Source organism: Lycorma delicatula, chromosome 13 (genome assembly GCF_047948215.1).
Source record: "Lycorma delicatula isolate Av1 chromosome 13, ASM4794821v1, whole genome shotgun sequence".
NCBI lineage: Eukaryota > Metazoa > Arthropoda > Insecta > Hemiptera > Fulgoridae > Lycorma > Lycorma delicatula.
In genome coordinates, this window is record NC_134467.1 from 43,014,490 (window position 1) to 43,032,160 (window position 17,671).

General features: G+C 30.0%; 1 protein-coding gene across 1 annotated transcript in view; it reads right to left on the minus strand.

The window, feature by feature from the left end:
• l(2)05287 (WD repeat-containing protein l(2)05287) overlaps positions 1-17,671 on the minus strand; it is a 50,311-nt gene that overhangs the window by 16,753 nt on the left and 15,887 nt on the right. The window contains exons 6-11 of the mRNA XM_075381358.1: positions 15,490-15,648; positions 13,385-13,581; positions 8,949-9,133; positions 4,920-5,095; positions 2,037-2,214; positions 795-973 (exon numbers count right to left, since the gene is read on the minus strand). Coding sequence (XP_075237473.1) covers positions 795-973; positions 2,037-2,214; positions 4,920-5,095; positions 8,949-9,133; positions 13,385-13,581; positions 15,490-15,648 — 1,074 coding nt within the window. The remainder of the gene's footprint in view (positions 1-794; positions 974-2,036; positions 2,215-4,919; positions 5,096-8,948; positions 9,134-13,384; positions 13,582-15,489; positions 15,649-17,671) is intronic.

Below are 17,671 nucleotides of genomic sequence, written 5' to 3' on the forward strand. Positions count from 1 at the left end.
TTATACTACAAAAATAAAAAACTCATTTTACTTAATAAAATATAAAATGAAGTTTATTTGTTACTGAACTTTATGTACAATGTGTCTTACGAAGAGATGGGATTTTGATTTAATATCACTCTTCCATTCCTCCACCAATTTTATAGAAACTTTACAGACCTTTTAATCAAGGTTCTAAGAATGTTCTGTGTAAATTTCAATCTTCTAGGATATAGACATAAAATGGTGGCTTTCAAATAAAAACATCGATTTCAGATAAACCACATTTTTTATTCATTACAAAATAGCTGGTAAAAATAATTAAAAAAATAGATAATGTATGGGTTGTCCAAGGAAAATAAAACAAGTTATTAATTAGCCATAAACATGACTAATTATATGTTTTTAATTATTCTAGTTCTAATCATCATCTGATTTTAATCATATTTACTAGCTATTTTGTAATGAATAAAAAACTAGTTTACCTGAAACTGATGTTTTTATTTGTGTCTCTTCATGGGATACAACCTTTATAACTTTAAACAATGATGATTGTTTATTGTAATCGAAGAATTAGTGTGTGCAGATAATCTTACACTACTAAGACTGAAAAGAAATACTATGAAATACATGTAAAGGACCAAAAAGATAAATAAGTTTTTTGTGGTGAAGTTTAAAATTGCAAAAAAAAAATGTTTTGTTTGATTTTATGTTTATCTGGATCTATTTTAGTAAGAATTTTTTTTTTAATTTTCCAAAAATGATAATCTAATTTTTATAAACAAAAAAGAAAAAACTATTAAAAAACTACTTACACATATTATCACTAGTAAAAGCAGCCATAAAATCAGATAGCGGATCAGCAATAAGGGTACACACATTTAATGGTACGATCCATTGAACTGTTAATGTTAACAGGTTCCAAACCATGAGATGCGACAAACTTGTGCTAACCACTAAATGGCTATAATTCCTTTGTTCTACTTCTACAAACCTATGAACAAAATTGTTTTATAAACATTACAGAAAAAATATTTACACATTTTAAAATGTAATGGTAAACTATAAGTTTTATGAGAAACTTTAAATGGGATTATATTCCCATTTTCCCTAGATTTTTCCCCTCAATTAAAAATACAGTATTAACATTTTTTAAATCTTCACCCTTTTTTTCAATATGGTGGCCAACTTCATTGTTTCAAATGGAAACCGCATGTTTTTATCATTTTTGGGTAGAAAATAATATTATAATAATAAAATGGTTTCTCTAAACGCAGCCATTATGGAGATACGACCTGACAATTAAAAACTTAAGAACGCAATAAAATACAATCTTAATTCTGAATAATTATCATCATTTTGCATTCTTAAAAGATGTTGTACAGCTTTATAATGGCTAAGTTTAGAGAAAAATAACCAAGAATAAAAATGTCTTAAAATAATATGTTCTACCCAAAAATGCAATAAAAATATGAGGTTTCCATTTGAAATAATGAAGTTGGCCACCATGTTTGATTTTACAATTATCAGCCTGTAGCTTCCTAACAGCTGCATTTAGAGAATACCCAATATAAATCATCAGACAGAGTTTGAAGGAGACAGCTTATAAAAACTACAATAAATAGCGGCACTCATATCATAAATTAAAACACAATTTTTATTATTTTTAATTTGCAGTTTAATTAATAAATATTTCAATCTTGACTGAGGATGTGGGATCCTGTCAAATTACTTTCTTGACAAAATTAAGGTACGTTATATCTTGAGTATTTAGATCTGTCTGAATATTCTGGACTAGACTGTTTTGTATTAACAGATTTAAAAAAATAATTTAACAGTAAAGAGAATAATATGAATTTTAAAAAGATTAATTTCATTAAATTAATATATATATATATATATTAATAACATCAACTGATTTTAGGGTGAGAACAACAGTATAATTCACAGAAGATGCCTAAATAAGATACTGAAAACATTATACAATATATATAGAGAATGTTATATTTGGTTGTTTGTAAAATAAATAAAATACATATGTATAAAAATATACTAACGTTAGAGTTTCATTATCACGTGTCAACGAAGCAACTAATGCGTGATTTTCTAAATCCCAAATTGTAAGACAAGGACCAAATCCAACAGCTAAAACAGATCCGTCAGACGAAAATCCAGCTGGCCCAGCAATAAAGTCTTTATAAAATCCAATTCTTTCACATTTCCAAGTAAAATATTCTGTAACGTAAACAAATACACTGTTAATTAAAAATATCTCAATGTTGAATAACTACTGGTAAAAAATTGCTAAAATTTACTACGCAGTCACCAAATTAACTTGAGATCCATCAATTGAAAATTAAAATAATAAAATGGCACAAAACGATTTTACTTTACGTAGACAGTTCTATTATAAAGAAATAATATTTACTCTTTAACAAATTTATTATTTTTTCCTATCTACAATTTGCAAGATCAACAGTTAGGCAGATTAAAGATAAAAATAATACCATACTTGGCATTAAATATCAAATAAAAGATAGGTTTTATTAATAATTGAACTTAAAACTATTAAAAAGTTCACCGTATTTATTAATAATATTTAATACATAATCTATTACAAAATTTACAGTAACAATGTAATTTTGAAAGCAACAACACTTATTTGTGAAAACAAACAAAAAATGTAGGAAATTTTATATGAAAGTTTGTTGATCCCGAGGTGCATTTCTGATTTTTGTCTTGTTCTGTTTTAAATAACATGTATACAAATGAAAACACAACAGGTAACATGTATAAAGATAACGCAGAACAACTATATTACATTACTATATACAAACTGGGTTTGTTATCATACAGGGAAATCCCAGTAATCCTAATTAAATTGGATCGATTGCTTATTCTCATTAACTGGGTTTATTCAATTCATATATTAGAATAACATTTAAAATTTTTTTTATATTAATAATAGAAAAAAATCTGACAGCCGTAAAATGGGAATTTCAGTATCATTACCACCTAAGATGCCATCTAATTGTACCATATTTTTATGCAATTAAGATGTAGATTATCATAATTTTGAAGAAAACTTTTCAGCTGTAAAAAATAAATTACCAGATGGTATACAAATGTTTTATACACTATTGAGGCGAAGACTGGGGAAGTTTAACAAGTTATTAAATGCCTCACCACTCAGGCTGACAAAAACATGTATTGTCTCTATAGTTAAGCCTTAACAGTGTACAAAAGGCAAATTGAATTTCCACCACTACAAATTACAAGGCATCAAGTACTCTTTTTGAGAAAATAGAGAGGGTTTCTCCATTTTCACTATGTAACCATGGTGAAAAATTATTTAGCGTGCAAACTGAAAAATTTCCCACAAGCTAAAAATGAAAATAATTGTTCCAGCAGGATGGAGTTACGTCATGTGCAACCCAATAGTTGATGTCCATTTGGCAATTTAATAATTTTAAGATATTTTGTGGGAATGCTTCAACAGCCTAATGTACAACACTATTGCAACCACTGCCAAAAATGAAAACTGAGGGTTGTAGCTTTCAATTTAGTTAAGTGCATCATATGATTGTCTGTCTTTAGGCAAGTCCCTTGCACATGTCCATCTTCTTTTCTCTCTATTTCCAGCTAAACTTTTAAATCTTATACCTTCCACTTTTTTTTTAGATCATCCATATTATAGACAAATATAACCTGCATGATACTTGAAATATCACTAACAGAAGTTACTAATATATACAGGTGATTCAAAGAAACGGGAAATTTTGAAAGTTATGTTGGTAGCCGAGGGCGATTGGTACCACTTGATAAGTGGCACCAGCCTCTCTAACCTAACCTGCCATTTAGTTGTCATGGATCCTTGGAGTGGTGCGCAATGTGCATTTGCTATCAAAACGTTTTACAAAATCAATGACAGTGTGGAGGGAGCGAGTAGAGAATTTCGCCGTCATTTTAATCTGGGACGGCACGACCGTGTTCCACCAGCACATGCAATTAAAACATAGATATCTAATTTTGAGGAAACTGGTTCGGCAATAAAAAGGAACCTCTATGCCGTGAGAGAAACCGTCCGTACACCACAGAATGTTCAAGCTTTACAAGATGCTGTCACACGAAGTCCACATCGGTCAATCCGTCGTCTCTCAGCATCATCTTTACAATTGCATAGTTCAAGTGTTCGAAGAATGTTAGTGAAGGACTTGCAATACCATCCGTATAAGTTGCAGATCGTCAACTTTACCACATTAACTTTACAAACATATAAAATGTGGTTAATTCTTCTAAATCTGACCTTTGACAGAATGTCTTGAGGAATCCCACATTCTGTCAAGAATGTGGGACAGGAAAAAACAGAAATTAAAAAATTTACTAGCACATTTAACGTTAAAATAATTTGTATATATTATGTAATTGAATATGTAATAAACTGCAGAAATAGATTAAACAAACAAATTTAAATAGACAATAAGACTGAAAAATCTGAAACTAAAACATTTTTTATGAGTTTTATGAATTTCATAATTTAGCATAATAAATTTGTTGATCAATTAGATAAGCAACTTGAGATGTTGGAAAAAATATCACAATTCCAATTAATACAAGCAACACTTCTTTTATGTCTGGATTATTTAGAATTTTCAATTACTGAGGCTACACTGTACTTTAAAACAAATGCCATTAACAACAGTGCCACTGCAGTACTATTAGGAATAAACTGCATTACATTTTTGAAATAAATTTCTGAAAGTATACTTCCACGGATTAGAAATCGACACCAACAGTTTTTTTGTTTGTTTTTCAATAAAATATGTAAACTTCATTTCATAATGGTCAGTTGATGAAAATTTACTACACTGGAAATATTGCACTGAATTTTTTTAAGCTTATTCTATAATGATAAGAAACTTAAATTTAAAAATACTTACTATTATTTTCAATGTAATTAATAGTACTAATCCACACCCTGAATTTTTTATCATCGCCAGTAGTAACTAAACAATATTCTGACTGATGTTCATTATCCCATGAGTAAAGTGGTTGAAATTTAACGGTGTTTATTTTATCCTGATGTGGTAATTTGCACACTGTGTTCAATTTAAATCTAAAATAAGCAATAAATAAAAAGTAACATCAGAGATAAAATTTATAGAACATTTAAAAACAAATTTAAACGTATTTATATTTGAGAATCACCACATCAATAAAAATATGGTCATTTATTATCATTAAAAATGGTATATTTGGTAGAGTTTTACTGTATTGAATATAGTAAAACTGTATTCTTTATCAAATTAAAACTAAACTGTAAACTCAATCAAATATTATTAATGGGAGTTTACAGAAACTGGTTCTTTCTTATTTCTAAAAAAGAACCATGGTGTGTTGGTTTTTTGCTCAAATGTGCTCACATTTCTATTTTGAAAACCAATTGGTACAACCTATACAGTAAATAAATGGGGCATGAGGGTATTTGCAGGATATTGCTTAACTTTTCTTTTTTAAAGATTAATTATTGTTTTGGTTATATGAAAGGTTGTGTTGAATACATTCTCCGGAGCAATCATATACCTTTAATATATTTACTGATCTTTGGGGATAAAAAGGGGAAAACATTGGGGTTAGAGCTGTGTTAAAAAGATCACAACTCAAGAAACAGCTAAAAATGTGCAGGATTTTGAAGCTTTTCATAACAACAACAAAAGTTTTTGTTGTTATTAGCAATTTAAATTCATGAACGTTATTTTGTTACAAGTGGTAAAAACATTTAACAAAATCATGTGTAATGAAACATAAACTATATAACATTTTTGTCGTAGGCCGTAGGCCTGGCCTTTTTCTAGTAATAAACAATGAGTTGTTTCTGGAAACAGATTTAACATTGTGATATATACTTTTTGTTTAAGAAAGCATCATATGGAGATTAAAAGATTAACAAAAAGGGATTAATAAATTAACAAATACCCCAGAGTATCAAGAGGTTCCAAGACTACACAAAGAAAAAGAAAGCAGAATCAAACATCTGGTCAGAAGAAAAAGAAATAAATCAGTACTTAGCATGGTCTAGAGAAGATAGTAATGAATAAAAGAAAAAAAAAACCAAGTGAATTACTGACAATATTTGAACCAGATGATAAAGAAATGAATTCTTGTTTTTATAATTACAATTCAGTCAACAGGAAAAAACTTTCTTTTTCCTGTTTAGCCTCTGGTAATTACCTTTCAGATAATACTTCAGAGGATGAATGAGGATGATATGTATGAGTGTAAATGAAGTATAGTCTTGTACAGTCTCAGTTTGACCATTCCTGAGATGTGTGGTTAATTGAAACCCAACCACCAAAGAGCACCGGTATCCATGAACTAGTATTCAATCCATCTAAAAATAACTGACTTTACTAGGACTTGAATGCTGGAACTCTCGACTTCCAAATCAGCTGATTTGGGAAGACGCGTTCACCACTAGACCAACAGGAAATATATAGGGTTCAACAGGAAAAAACTATAAAGATTTTTGTACAGCTAAAAAAAAATCTTTTTAATATAATGTAACTCTATCAATGTTTTCCATTACTTTTTTAAATCAAACTAAGAAATTTCTATCTATCTAAAAATAGAACTAAATATTTAGATTTTGATTTGCAACTTGCAACAACATACATGACAAAAAAATTGAATAAATTTATCAAAAAGCTTATGAGCATTACATTAAAATCTCACAAGATTAGGGGAAAAAAGCGTTAAGAATTATAATTAATCTAGAAAAATACCACAGTATAATAAGAAAACCATTAATTCAAATGATGCAGCAGCACTTGTTCTCTTGTGCTAGAAAGTAGTAAAAAAAAAGTGATACACTCACTTTTACTGCACATATATGAATCGGTTACAACTTAATTAGTTTATACATCCCAATTATCAATATTTATGAAAAAAAATCTGTTTGTCGAGTAAGACTGGGTGGTCATATATTTCACTAATATAATTTTTATTTTTGTAAATTGAATTGTTGATAAACAGATGATAACTTATCAATATTTCTAAACAATAAAGATTACATGTACTGAAAAAAGTCCAACCTTCAGAGTGGCAAAGATATTTACGAATACGCGAAGGAAACTTTTCTTAAAACAGGACCTAAAAAGATAAATTTTTATATAATTATATCACTATTTAAATATTAAATTTAATAGAAAACAATTTCCGTGGCGAAGTGGTAGCATCTCGACCTTCCATCCAGAGGTCCCAAGTTTGAATTCCAGTCATCCATAGCATTTTACATATGCTACAAATTTCCATTTTATAATTCCACGTACAAGATTCTATGGTGAATTAATTCATCACTCAGAAAATAAGTCTTTAGTTTAGTTAGAGTTTACTCGAATATTATAGTTGTCTTTCAGTCACTCAAAAAAAAAATTGAAAAAATCAAAAATTAGTTTATAAGAGCAACTAACCATGTAATAGTTCATGAAGTAAATGATAAAAATAGTATGGTAAGTAGCTAAAGTTATATCATGAATAAAAATTAATATACAACTAACAAACACAGGTTTTTAACACATAACCTCTTTATTTTTGTAAGTCACATGTCAATAAGATTTGATTTCACTTCTGTATGTTTTATATGAATAATGAAATATATAGATAAATAGAAAGCTTCTGATTTCTTCTTATGGAATACTGCACTTCACATTAAATTACAAATGTACTTTTATTTATTTAAAAGACTAAATAATTGCATCAATATAATACTTGAAGTATTGCATGACTTTCCTGGCTGCAATGGTCAAGTCATGATAGCCAAAATAAGAATTAAGCTTCAAAATTCCTGAATTTTAAATAAATAATTTTTTTGATTGTAGGGGCATCCTTCTTACTCTGTAGGGAATATATAAGAAAAGTTTACTTATAAAGAAGTGATACCTAACAAAAAAAAAAATTAATTTGAAAGAGAATTGTTTAAAAATAAAGTATAACTTTTATGAAAGTAATGAAAAAAATTACTTCTCATTTTGCTTCTGTAATATAATATATATAGGTACCAAAGTTATTTTAATTTTAGTACCCTTTTAAGAGACGAAGAAAAATACAAAAAAATAAACTTTTTTTTTAAATAGAATATGCATTTTTAGAAAAGGGAAATAGATTTTAAGAAAAACTTTTCTAAAAATTTGCTTTTAGCTTAAAAAATTCCTTTAAATAAAGTTCTCTCTAAATCTAATACCGCCTTCAATAAAAGCTAAAACAAGAAAAATAAAATTTTCAAAAAACGTTTCTGCATTTAGGTACAGGAACAATACTTTTAAAAAAATTATAAACATTTTTTTAAAAAATTGTAAACGATCAAATGTTTTTGAGAAATATTTTAACTGAAGGGAGGTAGATAGAACAAAAGAGCAAAAAACATATATTTAAATTTTAAGAGGTGGGGGTTATCTTTTTGAAAAAAATGTTTTTGAATTATTTATATATGCATTGTAGGCAACAAATTTGCTTTAATCAATTTTTTTTTAAATGCCTCAAGAAAATTTAAATTGTTTCTTTGCAATAACCCCTCCTAAACAAATTTTGAAAAAATTCTACGATCAATGCCCCATATATATATATATATATATGCCCCATATATGAGGCATTTTTTATGGGGCTTTCTTCAAATTTGGCAGAAAATTTGAAGAAACTCAGATTGGTAAATCCTCAAATAAAGGGTCAAAAGCAGTGTGACACATACACACAAACGTATATTTTTTGTTCAAAATGAACTAGTTCAACCCTAAAACAAAGCTTTTCAAAAAACTCAATACAGCATTTATTATATGATCACCATACTTTTCCCTTTAATATAACTAGTTTAGCTATATTTGGGCAGAAATTTATAAAATTATGCATGCTCAAACATATAACCTAACATTCAAATACCAAATTTAGCTTATGTTAAAAATATTTAAATATCAAACCTTTGATCTTTACTATTAAACATCCACATTTTTAAATGTATTTCCATACTAGTTTCATCATCTTCTCGTATTTCAACGGTTGCTAACCATTTACCATCTTGACTAAACGCAACTTGTGTTATATCAAAATTATAAACTTTGGAGTTTGGTTCTTGTGTAAGATAATTTGTTTCAGTTATATCCAACTATAAAACAAAATAATAATTAAATATTTATTAAGTTCATATAAAAAATTTTAAAAAATTGAACAATTTTGAAATTTTAACTATTAAATGTTTTTTATTTACTAAAATATTTTAACATTATAATTTAAACCTCTCTGTCCCATCATAATTATGAGATTTTCCTTTAAAAGTTGACAGAAATTTTATAAAAAATCTTTTTTCCTTTATTCTTAAATCATGCTTCCTACTGAAAATTCAAGAATTATATGAAATCTAATACACATAATAACAATAAAAATTAATTAAGCGTCATCAACGTTAAAGAATGTCTTTAAACTATTTTATTGTTAAAAATTAAAACTACACTACATTTCATTAGGAGTTCATATACCAAATTTTCAGTTTTCGAACTGATATCACAGTCATTGCATTTCTTCCCTCATCTTCAAAGAAACACGGGCCCATCATGCCATGTATGGCACACCAAACGGTAACCTTGAGAGCTATTTAAAGGCCACTCATGTAATTCTGAGAGTTATGAGGGAACCAATATCGGAAATTCTGTATGTTGACATACCCATTAACATGGAAATGGCGCTTTGTACAATAATGAAAAATTTCCAATGAATCAAGTAATCACTGATCTTCTCCAAAATTAACTGCCACACAATGTATAAATATAATTCTAACTTCTGGGGAATATTCATTGAATGAATGATTGTTTGCCTCAGGCACAAAGCTGATGCATGTTTATGAGCAGAACATTGAGGTCTTCTTATGACTGAAGCTTAAAGAGTACCGATATTCTGTGGGGGTTTGTAGAGTTCACAAAGCTCCTAACAGTTTCTTCTTAAAGTTACCCTGTCTGTCTTTACCTGTTTTACAGCAAAATCATCATCAGATGCAGAATAAATTTATTTATATTTTGATGCGTCTTGTTTTGAAATAGGGTACTTCAAATTCAAGTGCATATAATTTCTGTGTTCACAATCATCATCATCATCATCATCACAATCATGAACATTAAGAGTAGGCCATATAGCCTGTTCCATTGCCATAGACTTAATATTCAGTCTCACAACTGCACCCTCCATCTCTTCCTCAGCCATCCTATTTTTCTTATACCAACCTTCTATCCCGCATAATCCTTGGAATCGTATTTCCATCCATCATGTATATACGATTCATCCACTGCTGTTCACGTTTTGCAAATCATGCTTCCAATACTGCTGATTCCTAATTGGTGACGTATCGCATATTCTCAACATCTTGTGATTTAAAAAAATACAGATGATAAACCCAGGTAATTAAATGCAGTTACTTGTTCTAATATCTTATTATTTACCACTATCTTTGTACACGTGGATTCATCACAAACGAAGCCCCACACCTTTGTCTTCTAAGCAAATATCACCAAATTGTATCGGCTTAGTATGGAATTTAACCTAAACACTGCCAATTGCAAATTTGTCTCCAAATTGGCCAGAACCAACTAGTCATTTGCAAACAACATCGTGCCCAGAGTTAAACCATTAATCATAAAATTACTTCTTAAAACATTTTGCCAATTTTCAACAGCATCGTCAATGCATAAATTAAATAACGCAGATGACAATGGACACCCTTATCTGATTTATTTCATGAATTCTTCCACTAACCTGATCATCCAACTTAATACTAATATGAGACTTAGTATTATCGTAATAGAATGTTTTGGGACACCTTTCCTTTTTAAAACTTCCCACAGTTTCAAACGAGATACCTTATCAAAAGCTTTCGTATAGTCAATGAAAGCTACAAATGTTTAAACATTAAATTCACGGTGTTTCTCTATCAGCTATCCCAGTAAAAATACACAGTCTGTACAAGATCGTCCTATGCGAAATCCATGTTGTTCCTCTCCTATCTTCACTTCTGCAATACCCTTTAATCTATTCATTATTATTTTAGCATAAATTTTCTATCCAGCAATCAGCGTACTCTGTAACAATAACAATCTCGCCTGTTACCTCTCTTAAAAAACAGGTATTACCAGGGATTCCATCCAGGAGTCCAGTACATTTCCCAACTACTTCCAGCAACTATTAAAAAAATACAGTAATCTCATCATGAATCTCAATGATGCATATTTAATTAGCTCCATATTCGTTTTGTAAGGCCCTGGCGCTTTCTTATTTCTACAGCTCTTTAGAGCATTACTAAGCTTCTCCATTGTCAGATCATTAATATTTGTAATCGTTTTGTGTTTACGACACTACCCTCTCCTGAAGTCCATTAAGACTTAAAGTAATTTAACCATTTCTCTTCTGAAATTGTATTAATTTATAAATTATCCTAATTTCCTGATTTCAACTGATTTAACATTTTGTAACAAATTCATACTTCTGTCTTTATAACAAGCAAATAAATGAAGAAAAACTAATCGATAACTATTCAAGTTTAGGGTCAACAATCTCTATAAGTATAGTTTCAGTTACAGTAAGATAAACTCATTCTGCACATATAACTGAAATTGTCTTTTCCAAACAAAAGTGGATACATAATGTGTTCCTTGATTTTTGTGTAAAGCTCTGAAACCATAATGATTCAATTATTCTAAGAAATTTGGAAACATTATTTTGATTCTACAAAATAGTATGTAAATTCATCCAAACAAGGAAAATTATCTGTTCAATATTTTAACAAGAATGTTACTTCCCTATCTACCAAAAAATTTCTGACATTATATGTTTACACCTATATCTACATTAGAAAACAATAAGCATGGTACAATATGTATCAAGCATTCATACGTGGGGCACTCAAAAGGTTATCTACCAACCTTAGAAAGAGTGGTGGTGGAGAGATAGTCATTTTTATTTTCAATATAGGTCCCTTGCGCTTCCACACACTTGTTTCATTTAGCCTGCACAGAGGTTATGCCAGAGTAAAAAAACAATTTTATCTTGCTTCTCAAAATATTCTGAAACAGCTGCTTTCAATTCATCATTGTCGTGAAAATGTCTACCCTGAAGGTTTTTCTTCAGGTTTCTGAACAGGAAAAAATCATTGGAGGCCAGATCCAGACTGTAAGGAGGGTGAGGAAGTTCTTGAAATCCACACTCCCTCACAGTTTGCTTTGCAACATGTGATGAGTGCATTGGAGCATTGTCATGCAAAAGCAAGACACCCCTGGTTAGCTTCCCTCGCCGTTTTTCCTTTATTGCAGCTCTTAGCTTCTGAAGACACTCAGCGTAGACATTATCAGTGATACTCTGCTTGTGCTCCAATTATTCAATTCACAAAATTCCCACACTATCCCAAAAAATTGTGGTCACGATCTTCCCAGCCGATGGCTGGGTCTTGAATTTTTTGATGTTGGGATACTTGTGTTTTCACTGTGTTGGTCTCAGGATCCCAGTAATGAACCATGTTTCACCAGTCACCAAACTGCTGAAAAAATCCGTAAGATTCCTTTCACACTGCTGCAAGTTCTCTGCACTCAACTACGCATAACATTGCTTCTGATGTGGTGTGAGGTTTCGTGGGACCCATTGGGAACTGACTTTTGCCATTTGTAAATGGTCATCAAGTATTGTAACCCTAACATGCCTGTATTCCATAACCAATCTGTCCACCTTCTGGCAGATGTCAGGTGTTGTTGCTTCCACAAGTCTTCCACTACAAGGATCATCTTCGATGGATTCCCTACCCCCATTAAATTGTTTGGATCAGAATTTCACTTTGTATAGTGAATACACATTATCACCATCCTAAAACGGATGTTCTTCAGATATTTCTCTTCTTTGGTGAGAAACTTTATGACTAATAGACACTCCAATTAATGCAAATCCATTGTCATAAGTGGGTTACTAACTTTGGAGGACTACTGTATCAACACGTGTAAAAAAAATTCAATCACAATTAGGTCATAGCACACACATATTATGAACTACGTATAGATATCAAAGACATCTTAATATGTAGCTTGCCTACATAATAACCCCTATGTAGATAACATTCTGAATGCTCTTGTACTTCATATATAGAAGGCAGTTACCGATATTTATTTACAAAACTAACAATTAACTACGTGAGATATTAACAGCAAAATCAGTGTGACTGCTACATGTGCAGCGAATCCCTCTGCTCAATCACAAATTACACACTTGTTGAATGTTAGCAGCAACTAACAACACATATCAACATGGAAAATGAATCTGTTAACACTTTTAGTTCTTCAATGTAAAGTACAGATTACTATAATATTTGATATTATAAACTAAAACTTACATTATAAAGTAAGCTGTTTGTTTTTATTGAGAAAAACTGTATATGTCCAGGGCGTCCATTTAAAACAAGACATTCAGAATTGGGATCTTGATTAATTCCAGCTGAAAATAGTCTTTGACCAGGAATGGGAATTAAACCCCACGTGAATTGTTGTATTGTACATGTCACATTAGATTGTGCATTGATTAAAAGTATACCTAAAAACAAAGAAAAAAAAACAAATATACTGAAAATTTTTACATTACAACTTTACAAAGGGGACTAAGAAAGTTTTGCAATGTGATGGAATGGATCATCCCAAGCAGTTATAAGTTAGTGTGTATTTAGACAGATCCCAACTTGCACTCTAGCCACTATCATCACTTTTTTCAGAGGGCATTTGTTTTTTAGCTGTTAGAGAAAAGAAGAAATGATATCATTGTGGTTGAAAACTGAATACCAAGCAATTTTGCACATATGTTAAGTGTTGATCAATGTTTAAAGGAAATGACTCTTGAACTTGAAGAGGATTGTCCTCATCATACAAAGATATTTAGGTACTATCGAGAATTTGAAAGAAGAAATTTTTTATCTTGACAGTCTTAAATAAGGTTGATCATCTTCATCTGTGACGGAAGGAAACATTGCTGCAGTATGAAAAATGTTTGAGACAGACTGACTTTAAGACAGAGTCTACCACCAAATAGAGATATGTTCTTAGGCATTACTGCACCAGCAGCTCATGCTATTCTGCGAGACCATCTTCAAATTAGAAAGCTTTGTACCCTTTTGGTGCTGCATAACTTGATTGATGACCAGATGGAAAGTTTTGTTTCATGATGCTGTTAAATGCTGAAAACGTTTGAAAATGGGCAATCTCCCTATGCGAACAGTATTGACAGGTAGAGAAACTTGGTTGTACTATGACATCCCGACCAAGGCTTAGAACAAAGGTGGGTGTTTAAATATGAGAGGACTTGCGAGGCTGTTTGAAAATCCAGATCAGTAATAAGAGAATGGTGGCCGTAGTTTTTACTGTGAAAAAAGTTTTAGAGCGAGTCATGCTGGAAACTTAGAAGACAGTTATAGGGATGTGATATATGGAGATATGCCTGTCTAAATATGTTAAACCTTTCAAGAAGTTGTGCCTAAACTGATCAGATATATTTTCTTCACCATGATAATGCTCAAGTGCACCACTCCAAAGTTTGCTTCAAGAATTTGGCCACCACTGGAATAAAACTATTAAGAACAACATCCCTACAGTAATGATATTCCTCCATGTGACTTCATGCTGTTCCCTAAGATAAAGAACAGACTGAAAGAGAGACATTTTATGAGTGATGATGACCTCCTGAGGGCTTGAGATGATGAGTGTGCCCACATCTCTGATGAAACATGGCAGGGTCTCTTTAAAAATTGATTTAAAAGGATGGGGAACTGTATAATGTGCAATGAAAATTATTTTGAAAAAAATAGCACTACAACAGAATCTCACTACAATTATAATTGAAACATCAAATCCCTCTATAATTTTCTACCACATCATTTTATTGTAAAATTAATAAAATAGACTCTTTGATACAATGATATACAGGAAAATGATAAATTCCTCTTTGATCTCTAAATAATAGTAATATGAATGGTAGATAATTTTATACCTTATTGGACATGGGTATACTTCATATACATGAATTGACTTTCACCAAAAATGTTTATTTCTACTATAATACAACTAAATTATTATGTAAAGAGACAACTGAATGTTACATCTTTTTACATTGTTCATCACATTGATACCTTAGCACAGCAACTTTTGAAAAATCTTTCAAAAAGAAGTAAAGCAGTCAAAGATAACTGATTTAGTACTGTTTTTTAACTATGGCTGGCTAGTTATCAACTGACCTATGAATTATTATACTCTGTTCTATTAAGTGTACCAGGCTATCTCAGTACATTCTAAAATCTTGATAGCAATAATGACCTGATGTTTGACATTCCTATTTGACCAATACAGTAATACCTATTACTGTTAATAACCAATGAATTGTCAGCAATAGCTTGTAATTAGAAAAAATATTTAATGAAAAGAGATTAAATAAAATAGAAACTTTATAAATACTTACTGTTATCTTTTAAAGAAATGGCAGTTTGTGTATTATTTGGTGAGATTACAAGATGTTCAATAGGTGCTGATAATCTTGGTAAAAAATGTTTTATATCAGGTGAACCAACTGTCCACTTAACTAATACACATTCAGATCCTCCAGTAAACATCTGTGTACCTACAAACATAGAAGTTAAATAAATAATTATATTAAGTCAAATAACTACACGTGTGTGTGTGTGTGTGTATATATATATATATATATATAAATAACAATTAAATTAGGTAGATCACAAGAGTACTTTTAGAATTTTCTTACATCTTCAGTTGATCCATCTTTTAACTGTTCAAGTAAAATTACATACTATAAATACACATTAGCAAAACAAGATCTTGATAAATGCAATAAAACAATATTTGTTAAAACTTTGGATATAAACTTTAAAATCAATTCAAATCAAAATTGAATTAAAATTAATTTTTTTTTCCTTTTAAATTTAAGATTTAAAAAAAATTAAAATTTTAAGTTAAAAGTTAAAAATTCCATATAAAAAACATGTCAAATAATAAAAATATAATCAAACAACACTTTGGCTAGCCAATATTTTATTACTGTGATATATATTCATTCTTTTTTAACATATTTATCATTTTAACTTTTAATTAATATTTTTATTATTTAACGACATATTTTTAAACAGTTTCAATTGAGATTTTTGAATCTCAAATAAATAAATATATATCATTTAGAGGAGAGGTAATCTGGTAATCCATTTCTTCAATTATCTGTTTTATCATTCAGTCTAATCTTTATCTTTCTCTATATGTCCTTTTATTATCAAATTAACTACACCTTAATACGTTTAATGTAGTCCACTTCTTTTTAAATCTTCCAAGTTTCTGCCATAAATTTTTTCATCTCCTACTTTTTAAGATCTCTTAAAAAATATTATATAAGAATTATTTACTTTGAATTTATTCACCCAATTAATTTTTAACATCCTCCGCTATCATCGCTATGTTAAAGACCTCTATTCTTTTACTTTCTACATTATATGTTTCACTACCACAAAACATTACACACTGCAAGCAAATATTTCAAAAACTTCTTTCTAATTTTAAACCTTAACTTTCCTTATTCATCCAACTTGAAGAATCCTGTGGTTTTTATATTATTTTCTGATGATCTCCTTGCGCTATATCCAGCTGGAGATCCAACTAGGGGACTATATCTTTGGAATATTTACTTCAGAAAAAGTCATCATGTAGATTAAAAAAAATATTTCCTTGGAATACAGAATCGTAGACTTCAATCAATAACAGACTTGTTTTCAGACAGACAGCCATTCGTAACTTAAAATAGATTAGCTTAAGTCTTTATTCACTTGGTTTAAATTATATATTATTTGATATCAAACAATGAAAAGGATTTCATCTACCCATATGAAATACACACAATACAGCTATCTGCTAATTAAAGGGCAAGGAAATAACCAAATGAAAGGGAGATGAACCACCAAATACAGTAGAGTAGTTAAGAACTTCAGAAACAAAGGTATCTCTTTATCTACAGTCATTATAATTTGCATGCATTATTAGTGCAATAATATATTTTAGTGCAGAAAAAAGTAACTTTTGTGAAATGAACTCATCTGTCTTATATTATGGCAAAAAATACACACAATTAGATTTTTCAGACACATTTATGTTGTACTTATACAATCTAAAGAAGGCAAAGGTAATGTAAAAGAATAAAATTTTAGGGAAAACTGGACTGAAATATAGTGGAAAGCATTATACTGTTTACAGCTGAAACACAAGTTTTAGAGCCTATCAACTACGCTGTGTGAACAGTCTTCGTAACTGAAATATTGCAGCAAGAAGATGACTTTCTTAATTATATTTTTTAATTATGAGTAAGCAGTTCATCCTAATGTCAATGTCTGGGAAGTCAGGAAATTCTCATATACTCTTATAATGAAAACGGGATTCCTCAAAATCAAAAGTTTTACGTGCAATATCCCACCAGCCAGTCAACAATCCGTTCTTTATTGCTGATACAAGTGTAACAGGAGTTTCTTATTTGTATATGCTGCATTCATGGGTCTTTTCTCAACTGCATGATGAGCTAAAACATTTTATTTGGCAACACGATGGTGTATGTTCTCACTGGCATAGTTTCTGTACAGGACTGTTTGAAT